Source organism: Phycodurus eques, chromosome 14, assembly GCF_024500275.1.
Source record: "Phycodurus eques isolate BA_2022a chromosome 14, UOR_Pequ_1.1, whole genome shotgun sequence".
Classification (NCBI taxonomy): domain Eukaryota; kingdom Metazoa; phylum Chordata; class Actinopteri; order Syngnathiformes; family Syngnathidae; genus Phycodurus; species Phycodurus eques.
In genome coordinates this window covers 2711274-2728584 of record NC_084538.1, presented here as the reverse complement: position 1 = coordinate 2728584, position 17311 = coordinate 2711274, and the positions used below count along the sequence as shown (strand labels likewise).

At 42.6% G+C, this 17311-nt stretch overlaps 1 protein-coding gene across 1 annotated transcript; it reads right to left on the bottom strand.

The window, feature by feature from the left end:
• Window positions 1–8715: 8715 nt before the first annotated feature.
• zfp36l1a (zinc finger protein 36, C3H type-like 1a) lies at window positions 8716–16919 on the bottom strand. Its single transcript, XM_061696054.1, has 2 exons — window positions 16520–16919; window positions 8716–14270 (listed from the first exon to the last, which is right to left on the bottom strand). The coding sequence occupies exons 1-2, from the start codon at window positions 16568–16570 to the stop codon at window positions 13224–13226; spliced, it is 1098 nt and encodes a 365-aa protein (XP_061552038.1). The 5' UTR covers window positions 16571–16919; the 3' UTR covers window positions 8716–13223.
• Between the last annotated feature and the right edge of the window lie 392 nt (window positions 16920–17311).

The following is a 17311-nucleotide window of genomic DNA, read 5'->3' as shown; positions in this document are numbered from 1 at the left end:
TGCGCTGGCTGAAAGGGGGAGAGTTCAGTTGGCGGTTGCGGTGTGTGGGTGGGGGTGGGGTCTTCGTGACGGTGGGGGTCTTGTTTACCCGGGCGGCCCCTCACAGAGCGTCTCCTGGGCCGCTTCCCACTTCCTGCCGCCTGTCTCGGCGGCCACCTCGGCCTGACAACTGGAGCACATGCCGAAAGACTTATTGGCCCACTTTAGGAGGCCTGTGGGAGGGGAGGGGCAAAGAGGGTGGGGGTGCTCCGGGTGGGGCTGGAACTGGTTTTGAAGAGCAATAAGAAGGAGGGTGAGTTTTTTTTTTTGTTTTGTTTGTTTTGTTTGTTTTTAATAAAGCTCTCGGCCTTCCCGTTCATCATCCACCCTCCCATCCATCCACTCTCCCCTGAGTGCTTACAGCTGCATGGATGGAGTTTGGAAAGAAAGAGGGTGGGTGTGGGGGCTGTTTGGTGGTGGTGGTGGTGGGGGGCGGTCTTCTTGTAGCGGAACACTCTGCACAGAGAGTCCCCTTCATGAAGTCACATCTGGAGCTTTCCCAGAGAGCTCAATGGAGCGCGCAGCCTAATGAAAGTCTTAAGTTATGTAATTGAGCGCTTCCACGATGCGCGCCAGACGGCACTGTTGTCGGCGCGGGATGTTAGTGAAGGGCGGGTTTGAGGGTGGGTGAGGGGGCAAGAATGTCCGGAACCAGATCCGCTTGCTGTGCTGTCGCTTCGCTATAACCGTTGCGGTGCTAACGTGCAGCAATCTGGACTGTTATGCGGCTCATTCCAGAAATGGAAACCATTTTCATTTGATTTTTGCCTTATCGGTCCCTGGCATCAGCAGCCTTCACGAGTACCCGATACCTTGAAATAAGGCCGTGTCGGACCGATACCTGCTGTTAGTACTCGCCCATCCCTACTTGTGTTACGTATTGCCACCATTGGTCAATCCCCATGTAGGAATGTTTTTAACAAATCATTGACCAATATAAAGTTGAACATGGCTTGCTCTGTTTGACAATGCGATGTTAATGGCTCAACAAAATGTCATTATTTTTTTTTTTCAAATTTGGCAGGCTTGTTAACAACACTCTTCTCTGTGTTTGTGTGAAATTGACGTTATTTTTACCTTACAGGGACTTTAGGTGTCATACAAGTGTAAAAAGAAGTAAACCACTGTTTGTTTTGAGCCTGAGCTGCTCTCTGCATTGGTGCTCTGGGGGTAGGGCCATTATGTAAGACCTAAACATTACGGAGGAGAAGTGTTGACTCGGGCTAGCGGGCCCCTCGGGGTCCATATGGTCCGACTTTACTTCTTGTGTGTCTAATTGTCCGCTAATGTATATTTGTTACCTGGCCCTTCCGTCTCCTTTATGGACGGGAAGGCGAGGCGGCGGCCGACGGCTGGGGTGCTGCGGCGGCTTTTGGCGTGGCGCCACAAAGGCGGGCCCGATGCATAGTGGGGGGCGCCAACGTCGACACTTTATACGCCAACAGGTTTGGGCAAGGTGTTCATTTCAGGAGCCCGCTCCCTCGCGGAAGGTAAATAAAAGCTGCGAAACATATGGATGAGCGTGTACGCTTAAGGCGTTCCACGCGGAATTGGAACGGCATTTCCGGGGGATAATTCAGCGAGTTGTACATAAAACCAAAAAAAAACACATTCATTTACAGGGTGGTGCTTTGACTCTTATCCCAAATAATCATACCCCATTACAATGAAAGGAGATGACTTCAATCCGTTCCAGAGTGGCAAAAACAAAAACAAAAAACGAACATATTTTCAAACTCTTTGAGGGATATCGTGTTTCATTGCAAATCAAGATGGCCAGCAACGTGCGTATGTTCTCCATTGATTTTTGTATATCCTGTCCTGTATCCTGAACATGCATGCTGGCTTTTGTGATGAATCTGATTCACTGGTGCCGGATGCTAATATTTGTTTGAATCTCTGGGGGGGTTTGCGTTTCATGATGAATCAAAATGGCAGACTAGTTGAGCATCTTACAGTGTATGTTCTCAATTGATTTTCGCGTGTCCTTTCATGGTGGATCCACATGCCGGATTTTGTAATACTCTTACACACTGGTGCTGGATGCAAACATTTTCTATTGCTCCGGACGATGTATCGGGCTTCACGGTGAGTCAAAATGGCTGACTACCTGTGTTTCACAGCAGAGGTTTCTTTGTCAATTTTCGTGCTTCCTGTCTTGATGAACGTGTGCTGAATTTTGTGACAATTGGATGCGCTAGTGCTGGATGCTGATTTTTGTTTATTTATTTGTATTTTTTTTTTTTAATCTGACTTGGGGCCGTATTATGTTTCATGGCAAATCAAAATGGCCAACTACCTGCAAGTTCCACAGCGTAGGTTCTTGATTTTCGTGCGCCCTGTCATGATGAACATGCGTGCTGGATTTTGTGATAATTTCACTTGTTGTTCTCTACTAACATCTTTTAATTGCCCAATAAAAAAAAAAAAAAAAAAAAAAGTGTGTTGGAAACTTTCTGTGACAAACAAACCACCACATTTACATCAGACATTTAGCAATTAAGTCATGTAACATAGCGTAGCATCTTTGTTTTTGGTTTCAATCAGGACCCACGTACACACACACACACACACACACACACACAATCGCTTGGCGAGCTGTTGATTTAATAAACCCGCTGACGTGACTCAAAGGCCTTTTGTGCGCTCTAATTCTTTCTGTGTGGCTTTCGCGGTGTGGCTGCAGCGTGTTGCAGCAGGAGGCCCGACGGGTTTTCTTTCTTCGACTTCTTATCTGACATCCATGCATGTGTGGACGACGAAGAGGATGAGGAGGCGGCGGCCTTGAGAAATCACAGCAGTGCAAATGAAGGCTAATGTCCCCGAGGCAAAAAAATTTAAGAAAAAAAAAAAAAGTCATTTTTATCAAACAAAAATCTGAGTTTATTATGGTTGAAAACAACAACAGAAAAATACTCGGTGGTGCAATTATTTTTCTCTCAATTATTGAACAAAAACTAAATAAAAAATATGTAACATAAATCCAACTTCTATTCATGTAATAACTACCTTTTTTAAATATAACTATTTTGGGTGTAATACTGCTGTATTCTGATCAAGTTTTACTTTTTCTAAAAAAATAAAAAAAAAATGTAATTTAAAAAATATTTTATTCTGGTAATATTGCAACTTTTTTTAGACAAATACAGCTTTATTCTTGGAAAAATAGAGCTTTGTTCTCATGAGATAACTACTTTGTCAAAAACTTTTTATTTCTTAAAAAAAAAGTATGACTTCTTTAAGATTAGTCCCGTTCCCCAAAATTGTGACTATAATTTTTTCCATTGTGGGGGTGGGTGGGATGACTCATTCTCAGAAAAAATACAATTTAGTACTTGCAATGTTACTACTTTTTTACTCCAACTTTTCTCCAAAAATATGACTTCATTCTTGGAAAATTTACATTTTTCACCCAAAAATACACAACTCTTCTCCCTAAAAAAGACTTTTTCCTGAGGAAAAAAAGACATTTGTTTCTCGCAAATATGCAGCTTTATTGTCATAAGATTACTGCCTTTTCTCCCTTGGAGTAAGCGATTTAATGCTCTGAAAAAATAAGACTGAATTCTTATGATTATTATTCTTCCCCCCCCCCCCCCCCCCCCAAAAAAAAATCTGAAAAATGACTTTATTCAGGTAAGATTGTTAAACTTCTGGTCAAATTATTACTTGACCTATCGCGTTATGCCCCTGAAGGAACCTGACATGGACTGTAAACGTGCCTTTCCTGTGCACACCACTTTAGGGTGCAGGTTTGTGTTCTCGTGTGTGCGTGTCTTGTGAGATCTGCAGTTTCTCACAGTCTGTCCTTATCTTTGTCTCTCTCTCTCTCTCTCTCTCTCTCTCTCTCTCTGAGCCTTATCCAACAGATCATTGTGAAATACACTCTCGTTCTCTCTCTCTCACACACAGTCATAGTGAAGGTTCCAATGTGCGCGTTTAACAATTCCTCACCCCCGCCCTCCCAAGGACACACTCACAGCCCGTTTACAACCTCAAACACAGAGAGGGCATATAAAGCCTTATCATGTGTCTGGCTGTCGCCTCGGCTTGTTCTGATGTTTCCCTCGTTTGACGCGATGCAGCGGCGGTCAAAGTGAGGACTTCCTGCCAAATGTGTGATGTCATCGCATCAGTCGAAATGGCCGACTGTGCATACTGCATCTGCAGGAGGGGGCTGGATCAACGGGTTACTGGGGTCATTTTTTTCCTTCTTTTTAATCAGGAACAATATAAAGCTACTGTATCTTCTTGTAAGATTATTACTTTTTCACAGACAGAAAAAGATTTCTCGAAAAACTTTATTCTGGTAAAATAAGTAGTCCTTTTCTCCGCCCCCCAAATTTTCCCCTTCTTGGAAAAATACTTTATTTTTTATATTACCCCCCCCCCCCCACCCCCCAAGAAATAAGGGTTGTTGGTGGGGTGGGGGGAGAACCCACCCATGCATCCATTTTCTGTACCGCTTATCCTCACGAGGGTCGCGGGCTGCTGAAGCCTATCCCAGCTGTCTTCGGGCCCCACCACCAAAAATGCCTTTATTATGGTAAGAATAATACTTTCTTCTTCTTTAAAATATACAACTTTGTTCTTTCTAAAAAACAAACCAAAAAAAACACGTTTTATTTCTAAAGAAAAAGAAGGTGAATACTTTTTTTTTCAACCACAAATGACTTTATTCTGAATTCATTTTTAAAATTTAATTTGTTTTTTGTTTTTTTTTTATTTTAAGAAAAGAAAACATGATTTCTTTCCTTTTTTCTCTTACTATACCTTGCAAAGTTTACAAAGACCCAGTGCCGGATGTAGAAAAGCATCCCCAGAACACAACCAATTACGGTACACCTGTTGTTTTAGAGAGTAGGTGGTTTCTTTTACCGGTTAAGTGGTTCGTATGTTAGTCACCCAGTGGACCCAAAGCACAACAGCGTCCTAATCCACCCAAAATTATGACTGCTCCGTTAGCATCAGACATTTGTTTTGTGGATTGCCATGCATCGGCGACCTGTCGAAGGCACATCTTGCGCCCCCCCAGTGTCCCCCACACCCTGCACATATGTTTTCCCTTCCTTTCTCACACAGGTCAGGGGTTGCCAATTAGCCGCGGGGAAGAAAAGCACACGTGACATCGGATCCCCGGTGGGGTCCTAATGTCGGTTAACGCGGGGCCCGCCCGCCGAGGTGAAGGGTCCGCCGCTGGGTTTTAGGGAGCGGTCGCAACTGTCGTCTTGTTGCCGATCTGCAATCGGTCTGCCTGTGGCGCACGAGGCTCCGGCCGGGACCTCCAAAGATAACGCCGGACGTTTATTGCCCGCATTACAGCAATAGGGTTAGTCGTTGCACTGTTGTACAGGGAATAGGTCACAACTAAGCACTAAGGCAGCACACTTGAGTTTGCTTGTCATTTGTTTGGACATATATATATATATATGTATATGTGTATATATATATGTATATGTGTGTATATATATATATATATATATATGTATATGTGTGTATATATATATATGTATATGTATGTATATATATATATGTATATGTATGTGTATATATATATATATATATATATGTATATATATATATGTGTGTATATATATATATGTGTATATATATATATGTGTGTATATATATATGTGTATATATATATATGTATATATATATGTATATATATATGTGTGTATATATATATATGTATATATATATATGTGTATATATATGTGTATATATATATATATATATACATATATACACATATATACATATATGTATATATATATATGTATATGTATATGTATGTATATGTATATATGTATATGTATATATGTATATGTATATATATATATATACACACAACTAAGCACTAAGGCAGCACACTTGAGTTTGCTTGTCATTTGTTTGGACATATATATATATGTATATATGTATATGTGTATATATATATATATGTATATATGTATATATATATGTGTGTATATATGTATGCATATATGTAAATATGTGTGTGTATACGTATATTTGTATTTTACATTTTTCACTTATGTCTCCTTACAGCCTTCCTTTGCTTAGTCCTACTCCTCTCCTTCCTTCTTTGGTTTCAATCTACTTTTCTGCCTTCCTTACTTCATTCGCGTATTCCTTCCTTCTGCCACACATGCTTTTTATTCACGTCCCCTTCCTTTACTTAAACCTCTTTCTAGGCCTCTCTTCATTCCTCTCCTCCTTTCCTTCATTCCCTCCTTCCTTCCTTCATCACGTGATTTAAAAAAATAAATAAATAATTTGTGTTCATGCAACCTTCCTTGCTTTGCTCAAACCTACTTTCTGCCACCATTCACTGCTTCCTCTCTGACCTTTCCTGCCTTCTTTTCCCTCAGACCCACTTTTTTCACTGAGCCTTTTCCTTCCTTCCTTCTCTTACCCGCATTTCATTCATGCATCCTTGTTACGTCCGTCCTTCCTTTCCTTCAACCAACGTTTCTGCATGCCTACCTTCCCTCCTTCCTTTGTGACCCATTTCCTGCCTGCCTGCCTTCCTTCTGCCTTTCCCTCCTTCAAGCATCCTTGCATCTTTTCTGCTTTCCTTCCCTCGTTCCTCTCAGACCTCTCTCCTGCCTTCAGCCATGTTGTTAGTGTAAGTACAATTTCCGAGTTAATGTAGCCCACAACTTTTTGCATGTCCTGGGGAATGAAGCCCGAATGGCGTACATCATCACCCCCATGCTGGAAAGTGACAGGTAGAAGTCATGGAAGTGTTTTATTTATTTATTTTTTTACTTGTTTTTGCTGCTGATCAAAGTGAGATGCAGACAAAAAGCCACTTCCTGCTGTCAAGGTGCACCACGCAAACAGGAAGCAGCCGCCTTTCATGTCCTGTTCGACAAGCCGCACAAGTCACTTTCACGTGACGTTATTAACATTACCCAGATGTCAACGTGGGGCCGTTTTAAAAATGTTTTTCTTCACTTTACAGGTTTAGTTTTACCTTATTATTGGAGCCTGCTTGTTTGATTGACTCGCTTGGCTGTCCAATGATATATATGTTACATTTGACTTATGAATTGGTCTTTTTATGCCCAGAAACACACATTTGAATGTGCATCTTTGAATGAAAGAAAACTGAAGTGTTTCCAGTGAGTGGGAAGAGCAAAAATCCTAAAAAAAATATTTCTGAATAAATATAATGAACTATTAATTATTTAACTATTATATATAACTATTATGTATTTTGCTACTATAGATTTTTATCTATATCATGACTGGATCCATATTACATAGTCCTATGAAATTTACATTATATAATAGTTATTATGAATACTCTTATAATAATTAGCACTTTAAAATGTTTGTTCAAACATTGACAATTTTTACTCTTTATTTTACAATTTTTTTAAATATACTAAAATTACCTCTCTAATAATAATATTATAAATACGAACATAAACATTTGTTTTTTCAAATATAACATTTGTAACTCTAATATTGTACTAATATTTTGGAAATTAGCACTCGGATAGTAATACTCATCATCATCATCATCATCATCATCATCATCATGTTTATTTGCCCAAGCAGAGTCATTTCTCCTGAGAATTTGGTAGGAAATTGAACATATAATATACAAAATGGCTACCATGCTTTTCTCATGGCTAGCGTGTGAACACAATTCATTTTAACATATTTTCATACGGCCAATAAATGAACATTTTTATACTGATAAGTGTATAATTTATGCTTAAAAATAAAAACATGTTCTTTTGCCCCCAAGTCATTTCCGCAGGCAATTGTACAAAAACGGTGACGAAGTCGACGCCGTGACGGTAGCGTGACGACGTGGGAATACCGGGAGATGAGCGGAGATTATGGGATGTTGTTGTGTGCGCGTCGAGCGAGGAGGCACGCAGGCAACAAGGAGAGGCCTTCATGGGTCAGCACCCTCCATTGTGCGAAGGGGGAAGGGAGCGTTCCTGTTCCGGTTCCTCGGGCGCAATCCGAGAGAAGATAAACACGCGCCAGCCAGCGGATGAGAAACCGAAGCACAGGCTTGAGGGAAAACGCTATGTGGGACAAATGAGTCGGAATCCAGCAATAAAATAACAAATAAATATATGAAAAATAGAATAAAAATTCATTCTTTTTGTCATTTTTTATTTTTTTACCAAATCAATCAATCAAATAGAGAAAAGTGTCACATTGTTTATTTTAATGGTAAAATTAAAATGTATTCTTTTTAAAAATAATTTTGTTCTTCATTTGTATTATAAACCAATTAATAAAATACAGAAATGCTATACAGAAGTCAAATTGTTTACTAATAATTTCAAAAAATATAAAAAATTGTTTATCTGTAGGTAAAATCCTGTCATTTTTGTATTTTTAATTATTATAATGATAATTTATCAACCATTTATGTAATTTATTTAATAAAGTAAAAAGAGAAATCTTCAATGTCTGTCAAATTTACTTCACTAATATTTTCATAAAATATATAAACTAGCGTATATTAATACAATTAAAACATTCTCATTTTGTTGTTGTTCATAGTTTGGAGAATTTAACCATTTAATAAAACATTTTGAATGTCTGTTTATTTCAATAATTAAATAAAAATGCATTATTTTATTTCTAAGGAATTTGCTAATTTAGCAACAGATTATTTAATAGAAGTTAAATGTCTTGACGTAACATTGTTCACTCAATATTTTTATACAATATAAAACATTTCATTTGAATAATGAATGCATTACTCAATTTTAATTTCCATTATTTACAATGTACATGTCAAAATGTCATTTTGTTTTTGTCATTTTGTCAATTGCAGGAAAATAAATATTACAACACAGGATAAAAAAAAAGTGGATCTCGTGTGTCCCTTGAGCCATACTTTGCCCACACCTGTGATTAAAATTTTATTTTATTTTTTTAAAAAGTCACGTGTTTGTCGAGTGAGTGATGTTTGAGTAATCAATAGCGTGCGTGTTTATTCTGCGCTTACTGGGAATACTGTTGGCTAAACTAAACTAACCTCGCCATCATTGATCGCCAATCAATACACTAACATGTACTTTAGAGTTGAGAGTTTATCACCAGACGGGTCAGTCGCCTCCACGCCGCCCGCCAATCAAATAACGCCGCCGTGAAACACCCTCTAAAGTTTTACGGTGCTACGGGGAACCTCTTGGAAACCTCCCGAAAATGTGAGCTGAAAAATATATGCTTCTATTGAAATTTTGATGTCACAAAAACAATCAGCACATTTTCATGCTAGATGTTAGCATATGTCGCAAGGCAAGCATCAAAGCATATTTTCATGCGAGATGTCAGCGTATAACTGAGACTTTTAAGCACATTTTAACGAGATTTTGGCTTATGTCGCAAAAACGAAGCACATTTTCATGCGAGATGTTAGCATGTCAACAGACTACCAAATCTGGCTCGCATCAAAAAAACATTTTCATGCTTGATTTTAGCGCATGTCGCAAAGACGACACGAAATTTGAGCATGTTTCGGGGCTATTAAATCTCGCTAGCATCCAAAAACATCCGCATGTAAGATTTTAGCATATGTTGCAGCGACTAAGCACATTTTCACACGAGATGCTAGCGTGTTTCAGGGCTATCAAATCTGGCTAGCATCCAAAAGCATTTTCATGTGAGATTTTAGCGTGTCGCAAAGACTAAGCGCATTCTCGTGCGAGATGTTAGCATGCCAACAGACTATCAAATCTGGCTAGCATCCAAAAACATTTTCATGTGAGATTTCAGCGTATGTCGCAAAGACTAAGGACATTGTCATGCGAGATGTTAGCATGTCTCAAGACTATCTAATCTGGTTAGCAACAAAAACTGTTTCATGCAAGATGTTAACATGTCTCAAGACTACCTAATCTGGTTATCTTGTCTCAAGACTACCTAATCTGGTTAGCATCAAAAACTGTTTCATGCAAGATGTTAGCGTGTCACAAGACTATCAAATCTGGCTAGCATCAAAAAACAGCGTATGTTACAAAGACTAAGCACATTTTCTTGCGAGGTGTCGTCATACGTGGCAGACTATCTGAGCACACTTTCTTGCTTGCTGTGAGCGCATGTCTCAGAAATCGACCGTAGAGCATTTTCACGCGAGATGTCAGTGTCACGAAAAACTAAAACCGAACTGGCATCAAAACACATTTTCATGCGAGATTTTCACGCATGTCAAAAAGACTATGCACATTTTCATGAGACGTTCGCCTATGACGCAAAGACTTTATCGAACCTTGGCAACTATCAAAGCACATTTTAATGAGATGTTAGCATGTCGCCGAGTATCCAATCGAGCATTTGTGTTGGCAAACGTAAGCTATTTTAATAGTCTTCAATTTCTATTGGCAAAGGGCATTTTGATGCACGTTTGCTGTCGTGAATGTCTTTTCAAATTGTACGTACAATATATAGAGCTTTGTCATGGTAAAATGTGAAGTAAATCCACAACGTTTGGGTCCCAAATTTCTGTCGTTTTTCAACATTCCAACACAACTCAGACAACTTTTCAAATTTTTCCGGAAAAATAAGGGGTTTATTGACTTTGAACTGCAATCAATACTTTACAAAAAAAGAAAGAGGTGACAGCACAGGACTGTAGTGACAAACATGGCTGGAAATATACATTCAACAGTTTTTGTCTTTTTACTTTCTTTGTGTCCCAAAAAAAAAAAAAACAAACTTGTGTTTTCTGTAAAACGTATGAAGGCAACAACGCAGGGAAGGGAAAAAAACCACAAAAAAAAACCGGTCCTCCGTCATCCTTAGCTACCTGGAATGTACGCAAACGAGGCACTTGAACTCACTTTTCCTCAAGCTATTTGGTCACAGCAGACTGGGTGGAAATAGGAGGAACGTTACCCCAAAAACCAAAACAAAAAAGAAAAGAAAAACATCTTAAAAGCACCCGAGTTACTTCTCGAAAGCACTCGAAAAGTGTGTGTGTGTGGAGGAAACAGCTAAACGAGAAAAAAAAACAAAAAACAATTCCGGTGGAATTGCAGTTTCAAGGGAAGATATGAAATAAATAATCAAAAACGGCATTTTTTTTCTTGTCCCAGTTTAAATTAATTTTGACAAAAAAGTGTAGTTGCAGAAGAACAATATATTAAACTGTGGAGAAAACAAAAGAAAAACAAAAAGAAAACCGACAAAATGTCTTCACAATCTTTAGATTAATATGGAAGATCATAATTTAACATAAAAGAAAATATATTCTATTGTTCATTATCCAGATAAATACAAAAATTAAACAACAAAAAAACGAGAGGAAAAAAAACGCATATGATCACCAATAAATATGTTCTGATAAGTTAAATAAGCAGTGACAAGCAAAAAAAAAAAAAAAAAAAAAAAACCTGTCTGGAAAGTTCTCAAATAATAATAATAACCATAATAATAACATTAATAAAAAATAAAAGGAAGAAAAGAGAGCTTGGAAATCTTGTCAAGTGAGGTGGCCAATGATGATCAGCTTAATAAAGATGAAGAAAAATAAAATAAGAAGCCAGTGACCAGCAACAGGATGAGAAAAAAAAAAAGGGGGGGGGGTGAAGGGGGGAGGGGGGGGTTGGGTGTTGCGGGTGGGTGGCGACCAACTTCCAGTTCAAAAGTCCTTCCTGCAGACTCACCCTACATCACAATTACATAAGCACAGTAGTCCATTCACCCCCAGGCAAAACACACAAACCCCGTCCCCTAGGCACTTTTTCCTTTGCATTTATTTATTGTTGCAACTATTCATATCTTTTCAGGGTTGCGTGTTTTTTGTTTGTTCTGGTTCTCGGGTAGTGGGGGATGGGGGCAATGAGGCGGGGCGGCTAGTGCAATACAGTCCCCCGGTTTATTTTCCAAGGCCACTTGTGCTGCTACACATTCGAGAGAGCGAGAGAGAGAGAAAAAAAACTTGGCGGAAAAATAACAAAAAATGATAAGAGTCAATTCTCGTGATTTTCAGTTGAATTCCTTTCTGATGTTTTTTTTATTGGCACTATGACACATGGCAGGGCACTTTTCTTTTTTACTTTACTCCCCTAAAAGAAAATAAACTGGCTGTGTGCAGATTAACAGGGATGAAATGATTTGCTGACGGTTCCTAAACTTGCGGGCGTTCCCAAACTGAGGCACAGGGGACTCAAAATGGTTCGCGCGTGGCTTTTTCTGGGTCGCCAGATTTTCTAAACGTCGGCATGGGGCTGAAAATTATTCGAGTAATTTTCGGAAGACTTGTGTCCCGAATTTAGGCTTGAAGGCCCAAAATGGCTCCTGGGTTTTGCCTGCTGGAGGCTCAGGGTACCAAAAATTGCTTGTGTGTTACCAAGTTTCACAAACTGAGGCACATGGGGGCCCAAAATAGGTTCGCAAATACGTTTTCTGGGTGACACGGTTTCACAAACTGCGGAGCTGGTTTGTGGGTAACATATTTTCCTAAATGAGGCTCTTGTGTTGAAGAAATTATTTTTTGGGGTCATCCTGTTACCCAGACTTAAGCACAGTTGTCCAAAAATAGTTCGTTGGTTACCGGGTTTTACAAACTGAGGCATATGGTTTGAAAATCGGTCGTTTCTCATTTTTATGTATTTTCCAAACTGAAGCACAGGGGCTGAAAATGGTTCATAAGTCATTGGGTCTGCCTAAACTGAGGTTCAGGGGGTTCAAAATCGTTGAGTCTCTGGGGCCCAAAATTGTTGGTGGATGACCTTTGTTGGGGTTCAAGGGTCCAAACGTGGTTGATTGGTAAACTGAGGCATGGGGGCCCAAAATGGTTTGCCAGTCACTTTTTTTTAGGTTTCCCAAACTGAGACCCGCGGGGCCCAGATCTTCCGGGTCGCAGATTGTCAGAGTAAAATGATCAAAAGGTTTTTGGCAGTGAGTCTCGAGTGTTAAACTTCACACCCTCTGTCGTGGCCGGCGGCGTTCCGCCTGTGATTTCCCAAATTCCTGGGACAACATCAAACCCCCCAGCCCGCATACCTTACACACAGGGCAGCAAGCCGGTAAAAAGGCGGAAAAAAGAAGGCCTAGATGGCCGGTGTGTAAGGCGGCAAACGTTGGGGGGAATCCTGCCCTACGTCCTTGTGGCGGTGACAAGGGAGTGACGCCGCCTGAGGCCCCATTTTCCCCGTGTCCAAAAAACCCCAAAGGGGCACGATAAGGCGTGCCGTCTAATCATCTGAGATGGAGAGGCGGCTGAAGATGGGGAGTCGGCGGGTGGTGTCGAGCGTGGGTGACTCGGAGCCACTCAGGCTGCTCCCGGAGCTGCTCTGGTAGCCCTCCTGGTCCGAGAGGGAGTCCTGCGGGCTGGCCGGGGACTCGAACATCTGGGGCGACTCCAGCATTGGTCGGAAGTAGTAAGGCCCGTTGGTGGGGGAAGGAGGCGCGCCGTTGCCGGGCTCGGGGCCCAGGGTCATGCCGCCCAGACTGGGCCCAAACAGGTTGGCCAGCTCCTGGCTGGAGTAGGTGAAAGGGTTGCTGCTGGGCCAGTCGGGCACCTCGTCGGGGAAGAACATGGGCGGCGGGGTGACGGACGTGGGGCTGTCGCGGAGCCCCGCCGAACTGGGGAAGCCGGCGAAGCTGTAGCTGTGCTGCAGCCGGGGCCGCTCCATCTCGCCCGAGGAGGAGGAGGAAGAGCAGGGGGACGGGGACGAACCGTTGTTGGACTTGAGCGGGGGTCCGCGGCGCTCGTCGGCATTGTGGATGAAATGGCAGCGGGGCCCGTAGGGGCAGAATCCGATGGTGTGGAAGGTGCGGCACAGCTCCGTCTTGTACTTGGGGTGGCGGCTCAGGCTGCGCAGTTCGTGGATGCCGTGCGCAAACTGGCACTTGTCGCCGTACTTGCAGGCGCCGTTCTCCTCGAAGGGCCGACACAGCTCCGTCTTGTAGCGGCTGGAGTTCACCTGACCGCCCGTGGGGCTGGCCGGGCCCAGGCACTTGTGCAGGAGCCGCTCGCCCGTCTCGGAGAAAGAGCGGTCGCGCAGCCGCAGGTGGTTTTCCTTGTTGTTGCCGCCGAGCCCCGTGATGAGCGGCGAGTGCTCGGCCGCCTTCAGGCTGTTGAGGAACTGGTTCTGGTTGAACTTTGCGCTGCCGCTGCTGACAGAGTGCCGCCGCTGGTACACCCCCGGGGAGCCCACCGCCTTCCTGTCCAGCAGGGCGCCGGAGACGTTGGCGTGAGCGGCAGCCAGGTTGCCGTTGTAGCCCAGCAACTTGTTGTTCTACGAGGACACACACACGCAAAAAAACTGTTAGCCGGGGTTTTTCCTGCACATACAATTTGGAGTTCACCAGTTCCGCCTGATTTCAGGCCACCTGACGCTCTAAGTCGGGTGTCATTATGAGCCGCAATGGCAGTGTTACGCCACCGAGGCGCTGTATCGGAAACAGCTAGAAGTCGCTACTAAAACACCCCGAAGACAACAACGAATGCAACGTTCACACTGCAGGGCGTGATGACAAATGTATTTCTTTATTTTTGTTCAATCCGATCTTTCTATGTTGTCGCTCACGTTCCAAAAACAAAATGCGGCTCCTACTGCGAGCGGAACGAGTCCGTGACGTCACACGCGTCGTGTGGCGCCGTGTTTACGGACGTAATTACGGCCCCTCCCTCGCGCACGTCTCGTCATGACGCATTTGTGGCAATTTCAGAGACTTTGTGCAACCATAGCCAACGTTTTCTTCTGTTTATCAGTTTCTAGCCACTTCTTTTCGCCGCTGACTGTTTTCAGGTCCTTGTCCACCGTCGATTTTAGAATTTTCAACGAACCTATCGTGCATGTTTTTGGGATGTGGGAGGAAGCCGCAGCACCCGAAGAAAACCTACAAAATCCACACGGGAAGATTTGGAACCTCGGCCCTGTGAGCTGCATGTGCCTCAAAACTTTGTTCCACCAGACCTTGAAAGCACCAAAACTTACGGTGAGTTCAAACAAACGGAAAAGAAATCACGGGTGTCAAACCCGAGGCCCGGGGGCCACATCCGGCCGGCCGCATCGTTCTGTGTGGCCCGTGAAAGCCAATCATGTGCACCAACTTCCATAATTGCTCAAATCTGCACCAAAATTTGTCATATGTAATGAATAGTAACATTGTGATATTGCAAGCATTTATTTTTGTTGTTGTTACCAAACCCCTTTTTACAGTAACTTGAATAGTTGAAAAAAAAACTACTCTATATAAAACATTATATGCTTTCACAGTCATCACGGCCCTCCGAGGGAAACCGTACATCAAAAAAACAAAACACTTAAGGTTGTTTTAAAACCACAATTGCCTATTTGTGTTTTAGCTTTTTAGTGAGAACTCTGCACTGGATGACAAGGAGTGAAGGAGAACATTTTAGCCAATGAAAAGCAGGAATCTTAAATGTTCTCCTCCCCGTCTGCGAAATGTGATGAAATGTTCAATGACCATTCAACGGGGCCACATTCAAGTTAAACGTAGATTGACTTTGCTGTTTAACTGCACACGCGTGCAATTTTTGTGATACTGTATTCATTTTCATATCAAAAGAGGGTTCCGGCATTGTAGTTAATATTACAAAATATGATTTCACAAGTAAAATTGTTCAAGAACAATAACGTGCATGTCAATACTAGACATAAAAAGTGTTTGTTTGCGCCAGTGGTGGCTGGTGTGGCACCAATGATCAGACCGGTACCACGTTTGCGTCAATTTAAGACAGGAAAAACCCTGTTAGCGCTCTTTTTTTTGGGGGGGGCGGGGGGGGGGGGGGGGGGTCCCCAGACGATGCAGAGCGGATGCAGGGCCGTATAGAAGAACAGCAGCTGGTTTGGCTGGTTGCCCTGGTTAGGAATGTGTGGTTGCTCTCAGCAGAATAGAGCACATGAGCTGAGAGGGGAGGCCACAAAAGAGGCGACATCGCTTTACAAAAGACAAAGTGGCCATCCTGCTGCACTGAGAGAAGCATGAGGAGAGAGAGAGCGAGCGAGAGAGAGAGAGAGAGAGAGAGAGAGAGAGAGAGAGAGAGAGAGAGAGAGAGAGAGGGGGGGGGCGGCACACACAGCTGAAGAGGGAAATTGGAGGGAAAACTCATAGACACAACTCAGGCCAGACACATTTAGACGTTTTTTTGTTTTTGCTCTGGTGGACACACGTTAAAACGGTTTAATCCACGCCAGACAAATTACGTGAGCATGTGGCCGATTTGGGATCAGACTTTTTTTTTTTTTTTTTTTTTCCCCCCCCAATTTTTTCCCCCTTCTCTCTCTTTAAGTGCGCGTTCATGTCTAACGAAGGCGCTTGGCTCCACTTTTAAAGTTCAAAATAAAATACAATAAATAAACGTCCATTGCGACTACACAGGCCAGGCCAATAAAACAGCAGCACTTTATAAATGCGGAAAGGGGAACGGCGAAAAGTGGAGTCCGAATAAAGAAATCACAGCGAGGCTGGCGAGCGCGTCATTCCTCCACACGAACAAGGGGGGGAAAATAAAAATTACCTTATTGATTGCTTCGAAGTCGAAGAAAGGCGACACCACAGCTGTGGTCATCTTTGCAGCGACCAACTCCCCCAAAAGTTGCCAAACAACCAAAGCAGAATGTTTGGAAGTTGCGCACACGACTTGTTGCCCGAGCGAGCTCGTGTGCGTGATTTGCGGATCCCCTGCGTGCGTGTGCGTGGATCTTTGTGCGCGTTATTGACCCTGCACAACTTCCCCCAGTGGCCCGCGCCCGCTCCGACATTTGCCTTATAATCCTCCAGCAGGAGGAGCCTCGAGCGCGGGGCGTAAACTTTCTGTTGAACTTTTTCTCCCTCCCTGCTCCTCCTCCTCTCGCTCATCTCCTCCTTTTCTTTTTCTTTCTTTCTTCTTCGTCTCCTCCCTTTCTACAGTTTCTTTCACTACGCCTCCCTCGTGCTTGAAACCCAACATGCACACGCAAAGCTGCACGCGGCCAGGAACGCGCATGCGTGCAACGGAAACACGTTTCAGGCACGCTGTGTGAGACAAACCACTAAGATAGTTGGACAAACTACGAGCCATTTGTTAATATTAGCTGAACAATAGTTCACTTTGAAATAGTTTAACAATATTTGATATTTGCATCTTTCTGCTACATTTGCATAAACCTATTCAGACAAACTGAGGGACTCGGCAAACTGTGTCACAGTCGTTTGTCCAAGTGGACTTGCCGTACATCCGTCGCCGCAATTTGTTTACCTCGTTTTCCCTCTTCCACTTCCTGTTTTGTAGTAGTAGTAGTAGTAGTAGTTTTCGTAGAACTAATTTGTG

Excerpts from the sequence above, each read along its gene's own strand:
- zfp36l1a (XM_061696054.1), bottom strand. The coding sequence starts at position 16,570 with ATGACCACAGCTGTGGTGTCGCCTTTCTTCGACTTCGAAGCAATCAAT. Across the intron at positions 14,271-16,519 it reads ACTTCGAAGCAATCAATAAG|AACAACAAGTTGCTGGGCTA; the intron begins GTAATTTTTATT and ends GTGTCCTCGTAG.